Source organism: Melanerpes formicivorus, unplaced genomic scaffold, assembly GCF_026170545.1.
Source record: "Melanerpes formicivorus ecotype bairdi unplaced genomic scaffold, bMelFor1.0.p_v2 SCAF_142, whole genome shotgun sequence".
In the NCBI taxonomy this organism is placed as follows: domain Eukaryota; kingdom Metazoa; phylum Chordata; class Aves; order Piciformes; family Picidae; genus Melanerpes; species Melanerpes formicivorus.
In genome coordinates, this window is record NW_027142494.1 from 784128 (window position 1) to 803860 (window position 19733).

Here is a 19733-nt window from a genome sequence, read left to right on the forward strand (position 1 = left end):
AGTAGGTGCAGTCTGTAATGGGAGGGGGTTGGGGTATGAAGGCATGAAGAGACCTCCTGTTCTGATGGCAGTGCTGCTCTGGAGCACAGCTCTGTCCCACAAGCAGACCTGGCCTGTCCCTGCCTGCAATCCTAGAACTGCCACCCAGCAGCACAGTGCCCAAGCTGCCAGAGCACTCAGGCCTTGCCCCAGCACAGAGGCTCAGCAGGAGGGGGTGGAAGGGCAGAAAGAGCAGCTGAGGACAGCCCAAGCTCTGGGGCTCCCTGGCACTGCTGCTGTGTTGGGACTCTGCCCCACCACCTCTACACACAGACATTGTCCTGCAGCTCCAGAGTAGCCTTGGAGGAAGGAACTCAGAGAAACAACTCCCTGCAACATCTTTTATTGTGTTGAGCACACACAGGGAGCACAGCTCCTCATGTCTGCAGCCTCTGAGTCACACCAGACAGGACAACACTGAACCAGAAATAGTCTGAAGAAAGACATTTTTGTGGGAACAACATTCTCACAACGGGAACAGCCCCAGCAGCAGCCAGAACTCCAGCAGCCAGGCTAAGCCTGTATTGAGTGACATCACAACTGCTCTGCAGGAGAAGACAAAGAGTTTATTGCTTCTGAAGGCATCCAGGGATCAGTTGGCTCAGGGCAGCCTTGAGCTCCTGGTTCCTCAGGCTGTAGATGAGAGGGTTCACTGCTGGAGGCACCACTGAGTACAGAACTGAAACAACCAAGTTCTGGGATGGGGAGGAGATGGAGGAGGGCTTCAGGGTTGCAAAGAAGGCAGTGCTGAGAAAGACGGAGACCACAGCCAGGTGAGGGAGGCAGGTGGCAAAAGATTTGTGGCGTCCCTGCTGAGAGGGGATCCTCAGCACTGCCCTGAAGATCTGCACATAGGACACCACAATCAACACAAAACAGAAAAAACCAAAACAGGCACTGACCACAATAAGCCAAAGTTCCCTGAGGTAGGATGTGGAGCAGGAGAGCTTGAGGATCTGGGGGATTTCACAGAAGAACTGCTCCAGAGCATTGCCCTGGCAGAGGGGCAGGGAAAATGTATTGGCTGTGTGCAACAGAGCATGAAGAAAGCCAGAGGCCCAGGCAGCTGCTGCCATGTGAACACAAACTCTGCTGCCCAGGAGGGTCTCATAGTGCAGGGGTCTGCAGATGGCAACATGGCGATCATAGGACATGGTGGTGAGGAGAAAATACTCTGCAGCAATTACGAATATGAAAAAGAAGAGCTGGAGAACACATCCTGCATAGGAGATGTCCCTGGTGTCCCTCAGGGAATTCTCCATGGATTTTGGCACAGTGGTGGAGATGGCACCCAGGTCAAGGAGGGCAAGGTTGAGAAGGAAGAAGTACATGGGGGTGTGGAGGTGGTGGTCCCAGGCTATGGTGGTGATGATGAAGCCATTGCCCAGCAGGGCAGCCAGGTAGATGACCAGGAAGAGGCAGAAGTGCAGGAGCTGCAGCTGCCTTGTGCCTGAGAATGGCAGGAGGAGGAAGTGGGTGATGGAGCTGCTGTTGGACATTCCCTGTCTCTGGTCATGAGGCCCTGTCAAAGGAGAAGAAGGCAGTGACAAGTCAGAAGAGCATTCTCTTAGTACAACCAAAGGCCACAGACCCCCCCTGTCACACAGACTCCTGCTGATGCTTCTTCTTGGGGACTCTTCCTTCAGCTCCAAGGCTGGAGCACTGCTTGATCATGGCTTAGGGTAAAAGGCAAGAGTGGGAGAGCTCCCATGGATTCTAAGTCACCTGCTCTGCACCTCAGCTGGAGGGTGACCATGCTCCCATGTCACCCTGAGAAGCCACCAGACACTGCTGAGTGCAGAGGGATCCACCACACAGCACTCAGTGTCTCAGGGTCTCAGCATCCCACTTGTAGTCCAGGAGATACTTGGCTCAGTGTCCCTTGGAAGGCAGCACAGCCTGGATGGACACCTCAAGGATACAGCCAAGGCATGACCATGGGTGCTCTTGCAGTCAGGTCATTGCCAGCCTCACAACTTGCACTACCCAGAGCTTCCCAGGCTGCAGGACAGCTGGGACACCTCATTGCTGTGGCTCCACCTGCACAGAAGATCTCACAGTGTCTGTGCCTGACTCTGCAGCTGAAGCTTCCATGCCCAGAGAGCCATCAGCAACACAAAGAGCATCTGAGACAGGCAAGGAGAGGGACAGACAGACACTCAGGAATGCCTTCAGGTGAGGAGTGTAGGCACTTGGTGAGGTTCCCAGTAAAGCTCTGTGTGATGCTTTAAGAGCCTCAGCCCCTGCTCTAAAGGCACAGCTGAGTTTCCCTCCTCACCAGCCAGGTCAGAGACAGTGGAAGCAAAAATTCAGGAGAGGAGAGACTGGGTCAGGAACCCCTGACCTGAACATAGTCATGGAAAATGCCACTGGAAATGATTTGGAAATGAACTGGAGCTGAGAGCAGCCCTGGCCCACACAACAGCCCCTCCACAACAGAAGGACCCTGCCCTGCCCTGCACTGCCTTGCCCTGCCAAGGGTGGCTCCTTCCAACCAGAGTTTCTCCCCAAAGCAACATGAAGAGCTCCCTGGGGTGCTTGAGAGCTGAGCCTGGCATGCAGCAGAGTCCCTGCCCCAGCACACAGCCCCAGCTTTAGGAGATGCCTCCAGGAACTGCAGCTGCACTGCCCTGCAACCACAGACTCACCCTGTCAGCAAATGCAGTGGCTTCTTCTCCAGTGAGCTCTCAGCATCTTCAGTCTTGGCTGCCTTGAAGCTCTCTCTGCCTTCTTCATCTCCCTGAGATGCCCTGGCAGTGCCCTCAGACCTGCTATGTGGTGCAGAGAAGCTGCTCCTGGCCAGAGCTCCATGCAGCCCAGAAGCCAGGCCCAGCTCTATGGTCAGCCCAGGGCATTTAAAGGAGCCCTGTGGTGGCTTTGGTGCCATGTAAACCTCAGGGACTGAGAGAAGGCTGATGAAACCTCTCCAGAAGTCAAAGTTAGAGTCAGACTCTGAAGTTTCTTGTAGTGTTAATAGGTTCCACTGGGGGACACTACAAGGAAAGTGTCTTCACGGTCTGGTGAGAGCAGAGAACTGAGGCAGTGCTGACAGGTCAGGACAAGCAGCTCAAGGTGGCTCTGCTGCTGAGGAAACCTGGAGGGGTTTCATTGATCCAAAGGGCCAAGCCCTGACCCTCAGCCCCTGGCAAGGCACATCCTGTCCCTCACCTGTGGCTCAGGTCTCTGATTCACCCTGTGAAATCATTTTTATCAGATGCTTTGTGCAATGAAATCCTCTCCAATTATCTGCAGAAACCTTGGCAATAATAAGAGCTTCAGCAGTATTTAATGAGCCCCATGGAGTATTTGGGGCTGATTACATCATCCTTAGGTACTGCTAGGAGACTCTGCCAAGGTACTGCCAAGAAGCCTCTCAAGAAGTCCAAGGCAGAAGGAAACTCCAAAGTACCTTGAAGCACTGATTGGCCTCACTGAGGCTTGTTACTGACAAAGGCTCCCCAGGGACTCGTTAGAGCAGCTTGTTAGAGGCCAGGATTGCAGGGAGACAAAAGCAAAGTACAGGGCAGAAAAACTTGCCTTTGGTCTAGGAAGCAGAAAGGCCAAGCCCTGACCACTGCCCTTGCAATAGAAGAACCTCAAAGCCTCAAAGCCAAGTTTCTCCTCACAGGCCTTGGTGGCAGAGGCATTTGCCAGTGCCAAGGGCACAAAGACGTTGGTCCTGTTTGGCCTCTCAGCCTTGCCAGAGCCCTTGGCCATCCCTACTGCAGCCTCTCCTACATTGTCCCATGCCTGCAGCTCTTTCCCTTTAGGCTGCTGACACCAATCTTTCTTCCCAACCCAGCTCTGCCCCTGCCACTTCCATCCCTTCCCTGAGCTGTCTCAGCTCTCCCCCTGCCATTTCTATCCCTTCCCTGAGCTGTCTCAGCTCTCCCTGTTATTTCCCAACACCTCTGGATGGCCTCATGCATAGCAGCTCTGCCCTTTCAGGGACATTTCTTTGGCCTCTTCTCCACTCTGAACCTTTCAAGCTGCACTTTGTGGAGGTTTTGGTCTCGTAACACACCCAAGGAGAGCTCCATCCTCTCTGAAACCACCCTTCAGCCATGTGCACACTGCTATGGCAGTGCTCTGAACCACATTCACCAGTCTGAAGTAGCCCAGGTCCCTCAGATTCTCTGTCTGAAAGCCTGCACAGACTCCCAGTTGGTGGAGCAGGAATTGTTTATTGGCACAGAACAAGCAGTTTATACAGGAAAAATCCAGCAGGCTAAGCAACTCCCTGACATTCTTCCACCACTGCTGCTAATTGAATTTTCTCCTTTGATATGCAGCTGTCCATTGTTATCTTCATCCCATATCAGGTTGAGCTTCTCCAGCATGGAGGCAAGTGTCCTCCTGTCTCGCATTTCAGGTTGTTTACCGTAGTTAGCTCTTCTTTATCACCAGGCCAGCCTTCCAGTATCAGCAGCCTGTTGTTCTTTCTTGTCCTGAAACCTTCCATAGATACTTTCTGCTTTGCCACAACTCCCCATTTTTATATGGTTTAAACCAGCAGCCATCACTTGTGTCCTGACCATCCTCCTGTTCCTGAAGGTTATGATTACAAACACCATGAACACTACAATTACAATGCCAATCACCACAAGGATTTCACCTCTAACCCACACTTGTAGATTCAGACCTGAGAACCAATTGTTTGGATTCAAGCAGCTGAGATCTTTGTTCAGTGCTTGCCATGTTGAATCCATCCTCACCTGTTGTGTATTTGCTAATTGCAGTTCCAGCTGATGCTTCAATGTTTGGACATTATGTTTCAAGGAGCTATCAAAGGCCCCTTGTAAATGTGACCTGAGTGAGTTCCAATCATGCTGAGAGTCACTCCAAGACAAGGATGTTACACACATTTCCTGCTTGTGATATTCCCATCACACTGCAGCATTATATGGGTCTGCAAGGCAGCTTGTTGGTCTCCTAACCAAACAACACTGGCCTCAAGCATGCATAACCTTGCCATTATTTCCTCATCTATAGCTTCCTGCAGCTGTAAATCATTTGTCACATTGGTTAATAAAGTTCTCACTGTGTCCACAGTTTGTATGCCTTTGTCAGAGTTGTAACTGAAGCAGCTGGGGATGCTAATATTATCACAGCTGATATTATAGCAAACATTAAGCATCCCACAAATCTTTTTGTCCTTTGTCCAGAATCTTTTAGTCCCTGGTCTAATAGCCTAAGAACATGATCCAATCCATTCTCACTCTCCCACCCTCTTGTCATATTCACTGGGATCCATGCCTCTGCCCTTCTTTGAAAGGGAATGATCATGCTCCACTGATCAATGTCCTTACTGTAATGGGTTGGGGCAGACCCCTCCCCACCATGGGCAGAAATAATGACTCAGACAAAGGGATTGCAAAAGTGATGGAAAGTTTAAACAAAAAAACAATAAAATCAGCAATGAAAGTTGTACAGAGAACCACAAGCACCGTGACAAAAGAGAGAGATCCCAGAACATACCCAAGAACATCCCATCCCCACCTGGGGGTACACCCAAACCCCCCCAGGGCTCTTTCCTCCCCTCTAACCCAGCCTTGGGCCTAGGCAGGCCCAAGGGAGGCAGCTCATGCCATTTTACCTAGGCAGCAGCAGGGGACAAAAGAGGAAGTGAAGACCCCATGTGGATGTTTTATAGGGGAGCAGGGCATTATGGGAATGCAATACCTGGTTTCCTGTGACCACCCCCCTGGGCTGGGCCCACCCCTTGGGACCTCCCAGGTGTGGTCTGTGCAGTGGCATCTGGGCCAGCACCCAGCCTAAACCACCACACTTATCAATAATACAAGTCTTAAAAGTAATATTGCTACAACTAAGATGATAAATGCTTGATTCATTATAGATTATACAATCAACAGCTATTCCTAACACCTATGGGTGGGTAGTACACACAGTAGCAAAGGAACTATGAAGTACAGGTTCTACTAAGATGCCTTTACACCTACGAGGTGGTGGAGTCACCATCACTGGAGGTGTTTGGGGGGAGACTTGATGGAGTGCTTGGTGCCATGGTTTAGTTGATTAGATGGTGTTGGATGATAGGTTGGACTCCATGATCTTGAAGATCTCTTCCAACCTGGTCTATTCTATTCTATTCTATTCTATTCTATTCTATTCTATTCTATTCTATTCTATTCTATTCTATTCTACTCTACTCTACTCTTCCCTACTCTACTCTACTCTACTCTATTCTAAATAGTTCTCTTTACCAATGGCAAAGCTAACCTCCACAACTGTTTCCTTATCACAGTTTCAGTACCATTCCATGAGAGCTGTGACACAGGGCCTTCCCATGATACACAAGATGATTTTATCTTTGTGGATTCACATCAAGAGATACAAGAGTTAGCCTCTTACACCACCCTGTCAATCAAAGATAGAAGCAAGAAAGAAAGAGAGGAAGGAAAGAAGTTTTAAACAATTTTTACAATAGACATGAGTTTTGATTGGCTAATGGCACCAATCTGTTTTACACCATCATTAGACACCAGTAGCATATTGGACACTACATTTTTAATCAGTTATGCAAAATTACACAAGGTAAAAGAGTAACAATGCTGAACCCCATAGCAAATAGGACAAAATTTGTTTCATCCCTGTTCCTCCTGGAAGTCAGGAGAACAAATCCATAACCTACACCCTGCCCCAACAGTCCTTCAGTTGGAACTGAAGTGAGAGCTTCCTTCCAGATTCAAATGTATCTGCAGGGATAGGAGGAAGGTAGAGTCCTGTGACCGGTTGATGTTGTCCCCTTAAGAAAGGGGATATGGTGGACGGAAGTTGGTAAACGGAAAGAACGGATCTAAACTATTTCATTGGTGTAGTGGGAGGAAGCACCTTCTGAACTGGGACAGCAGGAAGGTATACTGGGCTTTCCTGCACTTTTCTGCAGTCTTGCTTCCACCTCTTCTTCAGGCAGCAGCTTTCTGTGCTGGGCTTTCTGCCAAGGCTTCGGCCTTCAAACTGACAAACCTGATAAGGCCTGTATTAACTCCTTTCCAATTAACACAAACTGCTTCTAATTTTTTTTTCCTCTTTCTCTCTCTTCTCTAACCTGCTCTGGGGAAGAGGGGGAGAGCGGAGGTGGGGAACCCCCTCAGCAAGGGGGGGGGGGAGAACCCTCATTTCTGTGTTACTCTGTTGTATATCTTTGTATATATTGTAAATATTGTAAATTTGTATATATTCCCCTGCATATCCTACATTACTTTGTAAATATAAAGCTCCACTGCTTTGATAATTCAGCTTGTGAGTTTTTTTTTTTCCCTTTCCCTTCAATTTTCTTTCCCTTTACCTTACAAGGGGGGAGGGAGGAGTCTTCTTGGCCTTACCCTTCCAACCCACCACATTTTTTTTTCTTGGCGTACCCAACGTGCGGCAGATAATTAGTTTAATTTATTACTTGATTGATTTAGTGTTTTCTAGCTGAATTAGCAAGCATGAAGGTGTTGTGGTTCGTGAAGCGATTATTCTTTTCAATTTTTGGGGCTCTGGTTTACAGATATTGTTTGGGTTTGATTTTGGATTACCTGGGCAAATATTTGGTGCGGACAATTTATATGTGGGTTATGTATAGAGTTAAATTATGGTATGGAAAATGTATTAATTTATTATGGCCAGTGAGATACAGGAATGTTACCTCCACCACTCTCCCAATTGAGATAAAGGGTTTTAAGATTCCGCCTGAGGAGACAGTAACTTTAGGTGATGCCTGGGATCCAAAAGTGATTTATTTGATGTGAATAAATCTGTTGCTGGTGATGGTAATTGCATATTTACTGTTCTCTCTGCGGCGAGAGAGAAAGATATCCAAAGCTTGTTTTGTTATTAAAACTAGATCAAAAAGAAAACGCCGTGGCTCTGGATCAGTCCCAGAGTCATCTAGTGATGAAGAGTGTGGGGAATCTGTGTCAGTTAAAAAGAAGGCTAAAAAGTTAATTGGTAAAGCAGCTCTAAATGACCCTCCTGATTCTCGCAAGCTGCCAAGGGCATCGGCTGGTATCAACATGGCGCCTACTCCTTCTCCCACTCATTCTCCTTCTTCTTCTTCTCCGTCGGCCATTAACGGAGCAACGTCACTTCCGCCCACTCCCTCGGTGGGACCGGAAGTCACTGCCCCAGCAGCTGATTTATCTCAGGACCTGTCAGCTTCCATTAAGGTGGCTGTGAATTCAAACACAGCTCCAGTTAAGGTGGCTACTTTAAAGACTAGAAGTGGAAAGGCCAAAGATGGAGAAGAAGAGGTGGAGACTGATCCTGGTAAGGGGCCCTCTACTCTATAAGATCCTGCTCAGGAGGAAGAGTTGTTTTAAAGATCTAGCTAACCTAGTGAGATCAAAGCAGGATAGAGATGAAGCTAGGAAAGCAGCTGGCAAAGGTGGTTCTCAGCTTAAAGAGATCCTTAGGAGAATGACAGCAGGATTATATGGGCAAAGAATTCAGGGAGAGGAGGAGGAAGATGATATTTCAGAATGTTCTTCTCCCCGCGAGGAATTGCGAAATGTCCGTAAAGATTTCACCAGGGCAGAGAAGGAGCCAGTTCTAGCTTGGCTTAGTAGGTGTTATGATACAGGTGCTCCAGCTCTAACAGTTGGAGACAAGTCAGCAGCTCAGTTAGGAACTCTCTCGAGGGATAATGGAATAGATAGACATCTAGGCAGGGCTCTCTGTAAGGTTAATCTGTGGATACGCCTTTTAATGGCGGTTGCCCTGAGATACCCTTCCCGAGATGATCTTCCATGGATCCCTAAACCCTGGACTACCATAGATGAGGGAATTAAGCGCTTGAGAGAATTTGCTGTTAGAGAGCTACTCTGTGGTGAACATGAAACTCTGAATCCTGATGACATTCCTGTGGGTATTGGTCTGGCTAAAAAGATCATCAAACCTGCTCCTTCTAATTATGCAAACATTCTGGCAAGCAGAATTGTGTCAAGAAGTTATGGTGGAGCTTCTCCTACGGTTGGCCAATTCAGTGATCAAATGAGACAATTGGAGGATAGCATGACACATGGTTCTTTGGTTTCGGCCATTAAAACTATGTCTGGTGATATACAGAATTGCATAAGAGTGTTAAAAGATGAATTTAGAAATTCCATATCCCAATTGGCACAAAGGGATAATTTAAATTCTTCCTCCAGGTGGGTACAAGTTTCATCTGTGAGGAATACACGTCCTCCAAGGAGGTCATTCCAAAACAGGTCATTCCAAAACAGGTCGTTCCAAAACAGACCACCAAGGCAATCACGTAGAACTATTTGGATAACTCTGCGTGATCAGTTTGGTGAGAACATGAACCGCTGGGATGGCCAACCAACTGCTAATCTTTTCAGGAGACTGAGAGAACTGCAAAGTGGCAGAACCCGAGGTAGCAATACCAGAAGGGTAGCTGTTACTTCCACAGTTCCCCAGAACAACTCTAATGGCTCCAACAGTGGCTCCAGTTATAACACGCAAAGTTATAACCCTGCAAACTATGTGCAATGCACATGTGCGCATGTTCCTCATAACTAGGGGTGCCCTGCCTCCCGCCAGGGGGAGGAGAGGGATAACAGAGATAATAGAATCTATTGGGATGTGTACATCCAGTGGCCTGGCACTTCACAATTTCGGAAGTACAGGGCCTTGGTTGACACAGGAGCTCAGTGCACCATAATGCCATCAAATTATCAGGGATCAGAGTCCATAACTATTCTGGGAGTCACTGGTGGATCTCAAGAGTTAAGTAAGGTAGAGGTTAATATAAGTCTAACTGGTAAACAATGGAGGAAGCATACAGTTGTGACCGGACCTGATGCACCTTGTATTTTGGGAATTGATTTTCTGAGAGAAGGGCGTTTCAAAGACCCTAGAGGTTACAAATGGGCTTTTGGAGTGGCTTCAATAGAAATTGATGGACAAAAATTGAAGCTATCTGCCAGATCTGAACTTTCTGATGAATCTGCAGTTGTGGGACAACATAAGATACAGGACATTAAATTGCCGGTTGCTTCTCAGACTGTGCATCACAGACAATACAGAACCAACCGTGACTCTTTGTTGCCCATTCAGAATCTGATTCGTCAGTTGGAGAGTCAGAAAGTCGTCAGCAAAACTCATTCACCTTTCAACAGTCCAGTGTGGCCTGTGCGGAAGCAGAATGGAGACTGGCGTCTGACAGTGGACTACCGAGCCCTAAATGAAGTGACACCACCTATGAGTGCAGCAGTACCAGACATGATGGACCTACAGTATGAGCTGGAATCCAAAGAGGCCAAATGGTATGCTACCATAGACATTGCTAATGCATTTTTCTCTATTCCCATAGCAGAGGAATGCAGGCCTCAGTTTGCTTTCACCTGGAGAGGAATCCAGTACACTTTCAACAGACTGCCAATGGGCTGGATCCACAGCTCAAGCATCTGTCATGCAGTGATCCACGATGCTCTGGAGAAAGGCGGTGCTCCAGAACACATCCAGTTCATCGATGATATCATCGTCTGGGGTAAAACTGCTGAGGAAGTCTTTGAGAAAGGTAACAAAATCATTGACATTCTTCTGAATGCAGGTTTTGCCATCAAACGAGACAAAGTGAAAGGACCTACCACAGAGATTCAATTTCTGGGAGTGTGGTGGCAGGATGGACGCCGACACATTCCAGTGGATGTGGTAAATAGAGTCTCTACCATGGCAAGTCCCACAAACAAGCAAGAGACCCTACGTTTCTTGGGGATAGTGGGATTTTGGAGACTGCACATTCCTGGATACAGTCAGATTGTGAAACCTCTATATGATGTGACTCGAAAGAGAAACCATTTCCACTGGGGACCTGAACAACAAGCAGCCTTTGACCAAATAAAGCAAGAGGTAGTTCAAGCAATGGGTCTGGGACCTGTCCGAGATGGTCCAGACATTAAGAACATTTTGTACACGGCTGCAAGTGACAATGGTCCAACCTGGTGCTTGTGGCAAAAAGCTCCAGGTGAGACACGTGGACGACCTCTTGGTTTCTGGAGTCGAGGTTACAGAGGTTCAGAGGCTAATTATACTCCAACAGAGAAAGAAATTTTAGCTGCCTATGAAGGAGTAAAAGCATCTTCTGAAGTGATTGGAACTGAATCACAACTTCTTCTAGCTCCCAGATTACCAGTTTTGAATTGGATGTTCAAAGGCAAAGGATCCACACCACATCATGCCACAGACTCAACATGGTCTAAGTGGATGGCTCTGATAACACAGAGAGCTCGAATGGGAAATCTTGAAAGACTTGGTCTAGTGGAGGTGATCTCAAGTTGGCCTGAAGGCATCAACTGTGCTAAACCTCCAAAGGAGAAAGTAACTCGTGCTGAGGAAGCTCCTCCTTACAATGACCTCTCTGATGATGAAAAGAAATATGCTTTGGTCACAGACGGTTCCTGCCGTCTTGTTGGAAACAAGCGAAGGTGGAAGTCTGCAGTGTGGAGTCCAACACGCCGAGTTGCAGAGGCGAAGGATGGAGAAGGAGAATCCAGTCAGTTCGCAGAGGTAAAAGCTGTCCAGCTAGCTCTCGACGTAGCTGAACGTGAGAGATGGCCAAAGCTTTATCTCTACACCGACTCATGGATGGTAGCCAATGCTCTATGGGGCTGGCTAAAGAACTGGAAGAAGAGTGGTTGGCAGAGGAAAGGAAAACCCATTTGGGCAGCCAACCTGTGGCAGGACATTGCTGATCGAATCGAGAGAATTCCAGTGAAAGTGAGACACATCGATGCTCACATTCCTAAGAGCAAAGCTACTGAGGAACAGCAACACAACCATCAGGCAGATCTAGCTGCAAGAGTTTCTCAAGTAGACATGGACTCTAATCTTGATCTCGACTGGAAACACCGAGGTGAGATATTCTTAGCTTGGTGGGCTCACGATTCGTCAGGACATCAAGGCAGAGATGCAACATACCAATGGGCTCGTGACAGATCCATAGACATTTCCATGGATGCTATCACACAAGTCATCCATGACTGTGACATTTGTGCTGCTATTAAGCAGGCAAAACGACTTAAGCCCTTGTGGTATGGTGACAGATGGTCCAAGTACAAGTATGGTGAAGCCTGGCAGATTGACTACATCACTCTACCACGTTCTCGTTCTGGTAAGCAATACGTGCTTACTATGGTAGAGGCAAACACTGGATGGTTGGAAACTTATCCAGTTCCACATGCAACTGCACGCAACACCATTCTCGGTCTGGAGAGACAGATCCTGTGGAGACACGGAACTCCGGAGAGGATTGAGTCAGACAACGGAACTCATTTCAAGAACAACCTTGTAAAGAACTGGGCAAAAGAGCACGGTATTGAGTGGATATTCCATATTCCCTACTATGCACCAGCTTCAGGGAAGATTGAACGCTACAACATTTTGTTGAAGACCACTCTCAAAGCCATGGGGGTTGGGTCTTTGAAAAACTGGGAAAAACATTTAGCACAAGCAACCTGGCTGGTAAATAGTAGAGGTTCAGTGAACCGAGCTGGACCTGCACATTCAGATTTGCTACGGAAAGTGGAAGGTGATAGAGTTCCTGTTGTTAGAGAAAAGAATCTGTTAGGTAAAACTGTTTGGGTATTTTCACCCTCAGGAGAGGCTAAACCTGTCCGAGGGGTGGTTTCAGCTGAAGGTCCGGGTCACACTTATTGGGTAATGCAAGAGAATGGTGAAATTCAGTGTATTCCACAGAGAAATTTAACTTTAGCTGAAAGAGGTTAATTTTGAACTGCTGTACAGCTACATCGCGTCCAAAGAAAGAAATCAACGAGGAATCTACGGTGCACGAACCCTGAGATCCCTGAGAGCCCTGAGTCAACTAAGAGACCCTGAGAATCCCTGTTTCCCTTTTCTTTGCTTCGTCGGCAAAGAAATGAACTGTTTTCCATTTTTCTCATTTTCTGATTTTCTTGGACTTTTGAATCATCTACATCTGAGCATAGCCGGAATGGACTATGAACTTTACTCACGAACTGTAAATATCGTTGTGGATTGGATGGACAGTATGAACGGCCAATGAAATTGTTTAGAAGGGGTGGACTGTGACCGTTTGAGGCTGTGTGTGAGGGAATATGGTGGACGGAAGTTAGTAAACGGAAAGAATAATCTAAACTAATATCATTGGAAGAGTGGGAGGAATCACCTTCTGAACTGGGAGTGCAGGAGGACTACCCTGGGCACTCTGACACTCTATCTTCAGTCTTGCTTCCGCCTCTTCTTCAGGCAGCAGCTTTCTGTGCTGGGCTTTCTGCCAAGGCTCCGGCCTTCAAACTGACAAACTTGATAAGGCCTGTATTAACTGCTTCCAATTAACACAAAACTGCTTTTAACTTCTTTCTTCTTTCTCCCTTTTCTGACCTACTCTGGGGAAAGGGGGGGAGAGAGGGGAGAGCGGAGGTGGGGAACCCCTCGGCAAGGGGGGTTACTCTCATTTCTGTGTTACTTTATTGTATATCTTTGTATATATTGTAGATATTGTAAATTTGTATATATACCCCTGCATACCCTACATTGCTTTGTAAATATATAGCTCCACTGCTTTGCTAATTCAGCTTGTGAGTTTTTTTTTTCCTTTCCCTTCAATTTTCTTTCCCTTTACCTTACAAGGGGGAAGGGAGGAGGCTTCTTGGCCTTACCCTTCCACCCCACCACACAACACCACCTAATCAACTAAACCATGCAACCAAGAAACCTATTAAGTCTCCTCCTGAACACCTCCAGTGATGGTGACCCCACCACCTCCCCGGGCAGCCCATTCCAATGGGCAATCACTCTCTCTGTGTAGAACTTCCTCCTAACATCCAGCCTAAACCTCCCCTGGTGCAGCCTAAGACTGTGTCCTCTTTTTCTGGTACTGGCTGCCTGGGAGAAGAGACCAACCTCTGCCTGTCTACAACCTGCCTTAAGGTAGTTGTAGACAGCAATAAGATCACCCCTGAGTCTCCTCTTCTCCAGGCTAAGCAACCCCAGCTCCCTCAGTCTTCTCATAGGGCTGTGTTCCAGACCCCTCACCAACTTTATTGCCCTTCACTGGACACGCTCCAGCAAGTCAAAATCCTTCCTAAACTGAAGGGCCCAGAACTGGACACAGGACTCAAGGTGCGGCCTAACCAGTGCAGTGTACAGGGGCAGAATGACCTCCCTGCTCCTGCTGGCCACACTGTTCCTGATGCAGTCCGGGATGCCATTGGCCTTCTTGGCCACCTGGGCACACTGCTGGTTCATGTTCAGCCTACCATCAACCAGTACCCCCAAGTCCCTCTCTGCCTGACTGCTCTCCAGCCACTCTGCCCCCAGCCTATAGCTCTGCCTGGGGTTGCTGTGGCCAACGTGCAGATATATATCGTGTGGTGGAGAATACACCACATACACAAAACCCATGGCTGAATCAGTTGGAGGAGCAGATGGAAAAGAGCTATGTTGACAGGCAGAATGAAATGTGATGAATATATACACAATATACAGTATTTACAGTATAAACAAAGGTATACAGCAAAGAATGTGACACAGGAAAACCTCCATCGAGGAGGGTCCCTCCAGAAACTCCTTTTCCCCTTTCCTCTTTTTTTTCCCAAAAAGGGTTAGAGAGAGAGAAAGGAATTATTGGGGAAATTCTGTCAGTTCAAAGCCCATGCTAAGGGAAGAAAACAAAAGAATTAATTTCTTATCTCATTAGCTGAAGGTCAGCCAAGCACAGAGAGAGAAGCAGTTGTCCAGGCAGATGGAGTCACCATCCCTGGATGTGTTCAAGAGGGGATTGGATGTGGCACTCGGTGCCATGGTCTAGTCATGAGGTCTTGGGTGATAGGTTGGACTTGATGATCTTTGAGGTCCCTTCCAACCTTGCTGATACTGTGATTCTGTGACTGAAACAGACAGACTGACTGAGAAAAGCAGACTGAGACTCAAACTAAACTAAAGCTAAAATTTAAAGTTTCATTCTCACTGACCTACCGATCTCTGTAGCCTAAACCGGTCACATATTGGCTGTTAGGCATTGCCTGGTACCCCTGTGTCATCCTGGTTTAAAACATCCTTGCTGGATAGTAGTCTAAGACTGATTGGCCTCACTGTGTCAGTGACTGCAGTGACTTCTCCTCCAGTGAGCTCTCAGCCACCCTCCCAGTCCAGACAGACTTGAAGCTCTCTCTGCATTCCTTATCTTCCTGAGATCCTCTGGCAGTGTCCTCAGCCCTGCTGTGCTGTGCAGAGGAGCTGCTCCTGGCCAGAGCTGTCTCCTGCAGCGCTGCCTGCTTGCCAGCTGCTCCCTCCAGCCCAGGAGCCTGGCATGGCTCAGCAGCAAAGGATCAGCCCAGTGGCTTTGGTGCCGAGTCCATGAATCTCAGAGACTGAGAAGCAGTACCCGAGTACCCCCAGGTCCCTCTCTGCCTGGCCACTCTCCAGCCACTCAGACCCCAGCCTGTAGCACTGCATGGGGTTGCTGTGGCCAATGTGCAGATATATATTGGCTGTAAGGTATTGCCTGATACCCCTGTGTCATCCTGATTTCAAACATCCTTGCTGGATAGTAGTCTAAGGCTGTGACTGGAATCTCAGGAGTAATGCGATCTACTGTATTCTGATTGTCCCCTGGTACTCCGCTCTGGTGAGGCCACAGCTCAAGTGTTGTGTCCAGTTTTGGGCACCACAATCCAAGAGAGATGTGGAGATGCTGGAGCCAGTGCAGAGGAGGGCAGGGAAGCTGGGGAACGGCCTGGAGAATAAATTCTGATGAAGAGTGACTGATGAAGGCTGAGGGAACATCTTGTGACTCTCTATAGGTGCCTGAAAGGACATCATGAAGAAACGTTGATGTTGATCCCTTCTTACAGGTAATTAGCAACAGAACAAGAGGGAACAGCCTCAAGCTGCAACAGGGGAGGCTTGGACTGGACAGTATGAAATATTTTTTGTCACTGGAAGAGTGGTCAGGGACTGGAATGTGCTGCCCAGGGAGGTGGGGGAGTCCCCAACCCTGGATGTATTTAAAGGTGGTTTGGATGTGGTGCTTGGAGATACGATTCATGAGTGACCCTTGCAGAGTAGGGTTCTGGGTTGGACTTGGTGATCCTGAGAGTCTTTTGCAACCTGAATGTTTCTGTGAGTCTGTGACACTTCTACCAGCTTCTAAGACTGTTAGTGATTCTATTTGCTGTTTTCAGCCAGTAGTTTATTGTCCCTGTGCTGGTAGATGGCATCTTATATATGCCTCACTTGCTGAAACTTAATCTTCTGTTCACTCTGCTAGGGTTGTTCTTGGAGGGGTTTGCACTTCAGAGGCTGTGTAGACTTAATTTGTCTTCTGAAATCTCTTTGTGCATTCATCCCAGCTATTGAAGGGAAAGAGCAGCAGGCATGGGACAGTGTAGGACAGGCTGCAGTAGGGAAGGCCAAGGGTTCTGTCAAGCTGAGAGGCCTAACAGGACCAAGATCTTTGTCCCCTTGGCTCTGGCACTTGCCTCTGCCACCAAGGCCTGTGAGGAGAAACTTGGCTTTGAGGCTTTCAGGTTCTTCTGTTCCAAGGGCAGTGGTCAGGGCTTGGCCTTTCTGCTTCCTAGACCAAAGGCAAGTTTTTCTCCCTTGTACTTTGCCTTTGTCTCCCTGCAATCCTGGCCTCTAACAAGCTGCTCTAACGAGTCCCTGGGGAGTCTTTGTCAGTAACAAGCCTCAGTGAGGCCAATCAGTGCTTCAAGATACTTTGGAGTTTTCTTCTGACTTGGACTTCTTGAGAAGCTTCTTGGCAGTACCTTGGCAGAGTCTCCTGGCAGTACCTCAGGATGATGTAATCAGCCCCAAATACTCCATGGGGCTCATTAAATAATGCTGAAACTCTAATTATTGCCAAGGTTTCTGCAGCTAATTGGAGAGGTTTTTAATTGCAAAAAGCATCTGGTAAAGGATATTTTTAAAGGTACATTTTGTTACTTTTCGGCAGCAAACCACAGCAAAACCTGACAAGGTCCTACCCTGGTCACTGCTCACCCTCACTCCCCACTGCAACCAGCTTAGCTCAGAACCACAGGTGAGGGACAGGATCTGCCTTGCCAGGGGCTGGGGGTCAGGGCTTGGCCCTTTGGATCAAGGAATTCCCTCCAGGTTTCCTCAGCTGTAGAACCACCTTGAAGCTGCTTGTCCTGACCTGTCAGCACTGCCTCAGTTCTCTGCTCTCACCACAGCCTGAAGATGCTTCAGTGCCTCCTTGCATCCACTCTCTCCTTCTGCTCTAACCAGACCCTGGGGACACCTTCCCAGTATGCTTCACTGGGACCCATTAGGAGTAGAAGAAACTACAGAGTTTGAATCTGACTTTGACTTCTGCAGAGGTTTCATCAGCTTCCTCTCAGTCCCTCAGGTTTACAGGGCACCAAAAGCCAACCAAGCAGGTATTAAAACACCATGGGCTGGTCCTCTGCTGCCCAATTGGGCCGCACTCCTGGGCTGGAGGGAGCTGCTGACAAGCAGGCAGTGCTGAAGGAGACAGCTCTGGCCAGGAGCAGCTCCTCTGAACAGCAGGGCTGAGGACACTGCCAGAGGATCTCAGAGAGATGAGGAAGGCAGAGAGAGCTTCAAGGTCGCCAGGACTGGGAGGGTGACTGAGAGCTCACTGGAGGAGAAGTCACTGCAGTCACTGACACAATGAGGCTGTGGGTGCAGGACACTACAGCTGTAGCTCCTGGAGGCATCTCCATCTCAGCAGCTGATGCTCAGCTGAAGGCTCCTGGAGTGTGCACACAGAAGGAGGACCAAAGCCCTTCACTTCCATCCTGTGAGCAGCAGTGATCAGAGCTGGGTAAGGAGAAGGCTTCATCCCCAGCTCCTCTGCTTTTCTCTCTTCCCTTCACTGTCTCTGTAGTACTGCAGAGCTGTTCCCTATTTCTCCACCTCGCCATGGGACTCCTGTTCCCTGGGACTCTTGTTTCCTGGGATTGGGCTCTTGGTCACTTTCTGTTCTGACTCCAGAGGAATCTTCATGGCAATTCTGGGTCCCTGCTGCACTTGAAGCTCTGATGAACTCTGAAATTAGTTGGTAGTGATGGGTAATGAGCTGATCCATTCCTCCTGAAGCTCAGCGGGGAGGTGTTCTATGAGCACTGCAATCATTGCTCTCAGAAAAGTGCGCTCTGACTTGTCACTGCCTTTCCCTTCTTGGACAGGTCTCCATGGCCAGAGGCAGCAGATGGCCAACAGCAGCTCCATCACACACTTCCTCCTCCTGCCATTCTCAGGCACAAGGCAGCTGCAGCTCCTGCACTTCTGCCTCTTCCTGGCCATCTACCTGGCTGCCCTGCTGGGCAATGGCCTCATCATCACCACCATAGCCTGGGACCACCACCTCCACACCCCCATGTACTTCTTCCTCCTCAACCTTGCCCTCCTTGACCTGGGTGCCATCTCCACCACTGTCCCCAAATCCATGGACAATTCCCTGAGGGACATCAGGGATATCTCCTACACAGGATGTGTTCTCCAGTTCTTCTTTTTCATCTTCCTAATGTCAGCAGAGTATTTTCTCCTCACCACCATGTCTTACGATCGCTACATTGCCATCTGCAGACCCCTGCACTATGAGACCCTCCTGGGCAGCAGAGTTTGTCTCCACATGGCAGCAGCTGCATGGGCCTGTGGGGCTCTCAATGCTCTGCTGTACACAGCCAATACATTTTCCCTGCCCCTCTGCCAGGGCAATACTGTGGCGCAGCTCTTCTGTGAAGTGCCCCAGATCCTCAAGCTCTCCTGCTCCACATCCTACCTCAGGGAAATTTGGGTAATTGTCATTGGTGTCTCCTTAGTCTTTGTCTGTTTTGTGTTCATTGTGGTGTCCTATGTGCAGATCTTCAGGGCAGTGCTGAGGATCCCCTCTCAGCAGGGACGCCACAAAGCCTTTGCCACCTGCCTCCCTCACCTGGCTGTGGTCTCCCTGTTTATCAGCACTGGCTTCTTTGCCTATCTGAAGCCCTCCTCCTCCTCCTCCCCATCCCTGGACCTGGGGGTCTCAGTTGTGTACTCAGTGGTGCCTCCAGCAGTGAACCCTCTCATCTACAGCCTGAGGAACCAGGAGCTGAAAGCTGCCCTGAGCAAATTGATCCCTGGATGCTTTCAGAAGCAATAAACGCTCTGTCTTCCCCAGCAGAGCAGTTCTGATGTCACTCAGTGCAAGCCCAGCCTGGCTGCTCGAGTTCTGGCTGCTGCTGGTGCTGTTCCCCTTGTGAGAATGTTGTTCCCACATAAATGTCTTTCTTCATACCATTTCTGCTTCAGTGTTGTCCTGTCTGGTGTGACCCAGGGGCTGCAGACATGAGGAGCTGTGCTCCCTGTGTGGTCAACACAAGAAAGGACACTGCAAGGAGTTGTTTCTCTGAGTCCCTTCCTCCAAGGCTTCTGTGGAGCTACAGGGCAGTGCCTGTGTGCAGAGGTGGAGGAGCAGAGTCCCAGCACAGCAGCAGTGCCAGGGAGCCCCAGAGCTTGGGCTGTCCTCAGTTGCTCTTTCTTCCCTTCCAGCCTCTCCTGCTGAGCCGCTGTGCTGGGGCAAGCCCTGAGTGCTCTGGCAGCTTGGGCACTGTGCTGCTGCTGTGTGGCAGTGCTGGGACTGTAGCCAGGGAGAGTCCAGGGCTGCTTGTGGGAGAGAGCTGTGCTCCAGAGCAGCACTGCCATCAGAACAGGAGGTCTCCTCATGCCTTCAT

At 48.8% G+C, this 19733-nt stretch overlaps 3 protein-coding genes across 3 annotated transcripts in view; 2 read left to right on the plus strand and 1 right to left on the minus strand.

Moving 5' to 3' along the window:
- The window catches only part of LOC137456910 (zinc finger protein 585A-like), a 269157-nt gene that overhangs the window by 183393 nt on the left and 66031 nt on the right, over positions 1–19733 (plus strand). The window lies entirely within an intron of this gene.
- LOC137456903 (olfactory receptor 14A16-like) lies at positions 606–3756 on the minus strand. The gene is made up of 2 exons (XM_068168592.1): positions 3666–3756; positions 606–1561 (listed from the first exon to the last, which is right to left on the minus strand). The coding sequence occupies exons 1-2, from the start codon at positions 3754–3756 to the stop codon at positions 606–608; spliced, it is 1047 nt and encodes a 348-aa protein (XP_068024693.1).
- LOC137456893 (olfactory receptor 14A16-like) lies at positions 18230–19129 on the plus strand (the record flags this gene model as incomplete). Its single annotated transcript, XM_068168581.1, has 1 exon — positions 18230–19129. A coding segment is annotated over exon 1 (900 nt), but the record flags the coding sequence as incomplete, so codon positions are not given.

Bases quoted from the DNA above. Each gene is read 5' to 3' on its own strand.
- LOC137456903 (XM_068168592.1), bottom strand. From the start codon at position 3,756: ATGGCCAAGGGCTCTGGCAAGGCTGAGAGGCCAAACAGGACCAACGTC. The intron at 1,562-3,665 runs GTGAGGAGAAAC...CTCCTTTGACAG, and splicing joins TGCCTCTGCCACCAAGGCCT to GGCCTCATGACCAGAGACAG.